At 59.9% G+C, this 6067-nt stretch overlaps 1 protein-coding gene across 1 annotated transcript in view; it reads right to left on the reverse strand.

Annotated features, from left to right (window-relative positions):
- Positions 1 to 4877, reverse strand: part of VOLCADRAFT_96272 (uncharacterized protein) — a gene marked incomplete at both ends in the record, with an annotated part of 18355 nt that extends 13478 nt beyond the window's left edge. Inside the window, 7 exons of the mRNA XM_002955388.1 lie at positions 430 to 652; positions 1750 to 1899; positions 2240 to 2364; positions 3157 to 3238; positions 3324 to 3385; positions 3977 to 4555; positions 4653 to 4877. Coding sequence (XP_002955434.1) covers positions 430 to 652; positions 1750 to 1899; positions 2240 to 2364; positions 3157 to 3238; positions 3324 to 3385; positions 3977 to 4555; positions 4653 to 4877 — 1446 coding nt within the window. The remainder of the gene's footprint in view (positions 1 to 429; positions 653 to 1749; positions 1900 to 2239; positions 2365 to 3156; positions 3239 to 3323; positions 3386 to 3976; positions 4556 to 4652) is intronic.
- Positions 4878 to 6067: the final 1190 nt, after the last annotated feature.

The raw sequence follows: 6067 nt of genomic DNA on the forward strand, positions 1-6067 counted from the left end.
CCCGCACAGGCTGAGGATAACCTGCGACAGGGCAGGGCAGTGAGGGCCGGATGGCTGGCTGGCTAGTTGGCTAGGTGTACGTGGCAGGTCGTGAGGTTACGTGACCTGGCCTCACCCCAAACTCTCCCCCCCCCCCAATTTTTTACACCTACTACTTTACGGATTGGCTATACTATTCAGCTAATTTCTGGCGGCTTAGGTGGGTAGGATTTCCAACATCTACGTCACTTCGTCATCCCGAGGTTACAGTCGTCACAGTCGCCACGGACGCCTTTCGGTCAGTTTTTACGTTTGCTACTATCTTGCCCTGGCAGCAGCTTCAATCGCGTGTGGTTCGTCTTTCCCAACCCCCCCCCCCACCTCACTCCCCCCTCAATACACGACTCTGCATAACACGAGGAACACGGCGTACCGGTAGTTGAACCGTACATCCTCCCCCTCCTCCATTAGCCGCCGAACAAGTGCCGCCGAGCAGTTGGCGGACAGCTCCACCGCGGACGAGGAAGAGGAGGACGACGGGGTGGCGGCAGCAGTCGCACTGGCCCCGCTACCGCCGCCGCCCTCAACGGGGAATATGACGCGTGAGAACACCTGGGGGAGGGAGCCGCGGAGGTGACCCAGGAGGCAAGCCTGGGCCGCGCCCTCGCCCCAGCTGCAGGGAGGATGGGTAGAGGCGTCGGGGGGTTAGAGCGAGCATGTGTGTGTGTATGGGTGGTTGGGTGGTTGGGGGATTGGGTGGGGGATTGGGGAGGGTGGGTGGGACCGGAGTCGTGGGTGGGAGTGGAGTGGATGGCCGGGCATAAGGGCATATGGGCAGGGGCGAGGGCAGAGGGATTCAAGCGAAAGGTTGAGGACCGAGGCAAGGGCTGAGTGTTAAGTTACAAGTTCCGCACAAGTGCGGGGGTGTCCGTAAAAGCCGGGGGAGGGGGCCATGGACCGGAGTAGGACGTGGTGTGGTGGGACCCACGGGGCCTGGTGAAAGGAAGTGGGGGGGAGGGGAGGACGTGGGGGCGGAGAGGAAGAAGAAGGGACCGTGTACACGGCCAGAGTTTTGGGAGTGCGGGGTCGTGCTCGGCCAGCCGTGTAGTACACGAGATGTACGACACGTAGCATAATTCCTGATGTCCGGAGCTCTTCGCGCCGTCCATGAGCCTTCCATCCCCTTTGCTTCGCCGCCGTCTTAGCTTGCCTGGTCATAATCCCAATTACTTGTGATGTGTGGGACAGGGGGGGCCATGTCTTCACCCTGTGGCCGCTACCCGGCGAAATCCTGCCTTCCCCGGTATTTCGGGGCACCCTCATCCAGTCACCCTAGCCAACTTCTCAGTGGATCGCTCAGGTTCCGCACCCACCACCAGCATCCAACGGAATCTGCCGGATCGATGGCGGCCCAACTCCATTCCTGGTCGGCTCGCGAGTCAACTTTATCCCAGGTCACCAGAGTCCATCGACTAAGGGCACTTTACCTTCCACCATCGGAAGGATTTTCAATCCTGACAGGTCTCGATCCCGGGATCTCCCGGGGGCAATGGTCCGTGCCTTTCCTGGGTAGTGCCCAACCTGAGTAGTAGCGTATGTATGTATATATGTATGTATATATGTATGTATGTATGTATGTATGTATGTATGTATGTATGTATGTATGTATGTATATATGTATGTATGTATGTATGTATGTATGTATGTATGTATGTATGTATGTATGCATGCGTGTGTTATCGTGTGCGCTCTATTGCCCCCCTGACCCACCCCGCCTCCAGACACAGCTTCTCCCGCTCCGCCCCGCAACTCCGCTGCAGCTCCGGGTCCAGGCTGAGGTCCTCCGCAGCTGCGGCCTGGCGGGCAGTGACCGCGGCGCGGCACAGCGGCAGCAGCTGCGGCTTGGAGGCCTTGAGACACCTGCGAGCACGGGCATGTGTGGCTCAGTACACGCGCACACGGACGCGGATACATACATACATACATACATAGCATACATACATACATACATACATACATATGACGAGCGATATGATACACATGATGCAGCTCAGCTGCTCAGATTTCTATGTCGTTTCCCATGTTGGGGAGCTCGGCTTCGCTTTACAGGTCAGGTCGTGTTCCCCCCCCCCGAGCTGCTCCGTTCCGGCTCCCAGTACTCCACCCCGCTCTCTCACACACATGCAGCATGTGACATCTCCTTCCAGCACTTCCTCCCTACGGCGCACACCCGCACCCCCACCCGCACCCGCACCCGCACCTGACCACCGCCACGGACTCCGGCCCCACGTCCCCGCATCGCGCCACGATGTCGTGTGCACACGCCGCCAGCAGAGGCGGGTCGTACCGCAGCTCGCTGGCTCGCTGGACCAGCAGGGACCGGACCTGCGACCACAGCACCACCCCAGCAGGAGGTCCGGGAAGGGCACCCGGAAAAGGAAGACACGATACACACACACGTAGGTATACACATACGTATACATATACGTAGGGAAAAGCGACAGAGGAAAAGAGAAAAAGAGAGGAGGGGTGTAACGGAAGGGGGAAGTGAACCCAGGCCGTCGTGACATGGAGCAGGTCCGACCGGTGGAGGGAGGAGGTGATGATGATGCACTGATGATCAGCAGCAGGGGGGGGGAATGATACCGCGTTCTCCCGTGCACCTCCCTCCAATCTTATCCATGTGGGCCTCAGCTCATAGAGAAGAGCTCGCCCTGGATCTACCCCTCCCAAATCAACCACTTTTAATTGGCCGCCGACCCCCCATTGCCCCGCAAGTCCTCTTACCTCACCCCCCCCCCACACACACCTGCTCCTGTGTGCTCACACCCGCACCCCTGACACACCTCCGCCTGCCCCAGGCCTATGCGTGCCCCCCTCCAGCAAAGCCCGGCCAACCCCGGCACGCCCTTCCTTACTTAAGAGGCCATGCTCTCAACTCTACTCTACCAGCCGCCAGCCAGCCAGGCGGTCCTTTCCGACTCTTACCCCATCCCACCACCCTTCCCGGGTAGGCGGGTCCCACAGCATCCGGCGTCGTCTCAGCCTTTTCAATCTCCCATACGGGAGATAGGACCCCTCACCCGCTGGTGGCTCCGTTTAGGAGTCGCAACATCCCACCCGCCTACCCAACCATCCACCCGACCCCCGCTTTGGGGGCCCTGCGCCGCAACGCACCTCCGCCTTACACCCGTCCGACACGATGGGTATGTTGGGGCTGATGGACATCTGGCTGGCATGCATGGCCGAGAGCAGACACCTGTGGGGGCGGGTGAGCTCAGCTCAGCTCAGGTCAGGTCAGCTCAGCTCAGGTCCGGCCCGGCCGGGTCAGCCCTCGGGCGTACCGCGTGCTGAAGGGTGTCCCCGGGCAGCAAGTGATGCGGCCTGGGGGCGGCCTTACGGAGCCCTGAACGGACACACACACAGACAGACAGACACACACAGACAGACAGACACACACACACAGACAGACAGACACACACAGACACACAGAGACAGACACGCGCACGTGCCATTTTCGCCAGTTCCTCTGCCCGCGGCTCAGAAATCATGAAACCACAGATGCATCTCCGTGTCAAGCGGCTCACACACCGGGGGGAGGAGGGCCTCTCTCGCACACACACACACACAGACCCGGAACGCGCCCATGAACCCATGACGGGTCCTGGACCCCCGACCGTGAGCCCATGAGGGCACGGGTGGGGTGTGGCCCCCCTAGGTAACCCCTCCGGGCCGCTACACCGCGGGAAAGGGGGTCGGGTCTCAGATGTGCTGAGAGATCTTTTCCACATGTAAGGAGTTCTCCGTTCGCTGCTACCCTACCCTACCCTACCCTTTGGTTTGGAAGGACAGCGGAGAGCGGACGGAGTGACAGTACCCCAGGAGCCCCACGTAGTCAACCACAGCGCCCATGTTCTGGAGTCCTGTATGCTAATTTCTCCCCCCTGACTCGCCCACTGGCTTATGCCTGCCCGGGCCCACCCCCGCCACCACCCACGTACCGGGCGAGGGGCGCCGAGGCCGACGCCATGGCACGCGTGTCCAGCTCGCTTCGCAGCCCCAGCAGCTGCATCGCGCGACCCAGGTCATCGCTGTGTGCCATTGCGGCGTTGAGCTCCGCAGCAACGGCGGATGATCCCGACACCGTGGGGCCCCCGGCCTGGGTTGCCGCCATGAGGTGGCGCCGCCTATGCTGGGTCCCTTGCTGTTGCTGCTGCTGCTGCTGGGTGGCCGCAGCTGTGGAAGCCGCCACAGCGGTGGAGCTGCCGCCGGCCGCATCCGCTTCCATGGCACCCCCCCCGGCGGTAACTGACCCAGATACGTCATCTGTAGCCACAACCCTGCTTGCATTAGAGGCTGTGGAACCGTCCGTGGCGCCGCCGGCATCTGCCGCTGCGGTTGCTGTTGCCTGCTGCGTCGCGGCGGCAGCGGCATCAGCATTGCCGGCAGCGTCCTGCACTGTACCAGCAGAATCCTGAGACTTTACAGCCGGATTGGATGCGGCGGCATCGATCGCGACCGCTGTTGCTGCTGTTTGTACAGCGTCCGTCGTTGAGCTGGCCGAAGCTTTGGCTTCCTGATGGTCAAAAGGAGGCCAAGGCAAGGACCGTGAGGGAGGGACGCAGATGCGCGGGGATGGAGCCTTAGAGACATCGCCCTGGGGTCGTGCTTACCTCGGTCAGCAGGTGCCTGCAGTGCTGCACAATGTCCGCCGCGCAGGCACCATTGAGCGGGACGTCAGGCGACGAAACCTCCTGTGCGGAAGCTAGGAGTGATCGGTGTTGATGCTGGTGGCCATCGCCCAGCCTAGAGTGGACGGAGAGACTGGTGCCAAGTGATGCACATGCACAGTATGCTGCAAGCAGGCAGAAGGTGTTCAAAAGCTGACGAGCTGCCATGCTATTTTGCAGCAAAAATGTCACGCGAGGATCACCATAGGCAAGGCCAATTTTAAAGCTACTGCTCTGTAAAGCCTTTAGAAGGCGCAACAGCTGCGGTCAAGGTGATCAGAAGTAAAAAGGTTTCCATGATCATACTATGGAAACACACTCTAATCATTTCGCCATGTTGTTGACCAAGTTTCCATAGGTTCGGCAAAACCCGTTAAGGTTGTTGTCGCTTCCGTACCAGCGGCGACGTCACCCCTTCTCCCCAAATCGTTACAAATTTATAGGAGCCCTCATTCAGGGTCTCCCGACCTTTTTCATTTACTGCCTTCGGGAAATTTTCATGCGCTTTCCGTCACGCTAAGTTTCCTTGCTTGTGTATGGGCGCTGCGCAATAACCATGCTTTCCCAACGCAAATTCTTAGCGCTAGCTCTCATCTTGGTGGGGCTTGCCCAAAGTAAGCTATTAGTGCAACTGTTCGGCTGGTGCATCACTGTTTCCAACTAGAACTGAAACCAGCTTGAATACATGCAGAGCCTTGGTCATGTCTCGCTGACGTCGCTCAATTCCTCAAGCTCGGCGACACAGCGTTCTCGAACTCGGAGTTCAACGCGGCGATTCGCCATTACTCATCAGCGATTGGTGAGCCCTGACGCCCTGCCTTTCCCCCTTGCTTGAACGACGCCCTTCTACCAGCGCAACCTGAACACCTCACCAAAAATCCCTGCTGCACGCGCTCCAGACCTGCAGTCCACTGTGCCGCTGTTGTACACCAAGCGAGCCGCGGCATACATAAGCTTGCGGAGCCTCTCCCAGGCGCTCCGCGATCTCAACAAAGCGGTCGACCTGGATAGCAAATTCATCCAGGTGCGCCCCAGATGCTTTCCCGGAGACAAACCTACCTGACCGATCCACGTGGGAAAAGGCAGCCTGGTGGCCGGTTGGAACCCAGCAAGCTGCCTCAGCAGGCATGCCTTCCCAATTTGCCCTGCGAAGATACCAGAAATAACCCCCGACCCCGATGTGGGTCAGGGCCTCCGACGGCCCTCTGATCAGCCCCTCTCTCGGACAGAGCCCAGTCGCATCTGGATCTCATCTGGATCCCATCTGGGTCAGCGCGGAGCGCTGCACTGCTCTCCTCTGTGCATCTTACACCCCTACACCACCCTCCCCCCCCCTTTCGCAAACCTTACCGAGGCGA

The sequence above is a fragment of the Volvox carteri genome (assembly GCF_000143455.1).
Source record: "Volvox carteri f. nagariensis unplaced genomic scaffold VOLCAscaffold_51, whole genome shotgun sequence".
NCBI lineage: Eukaryota > Viridiplantae > Chlorophyta > Chlorophyceae > Chlamydomonadales > Volvocaceae > Volvox > Volvox carteri.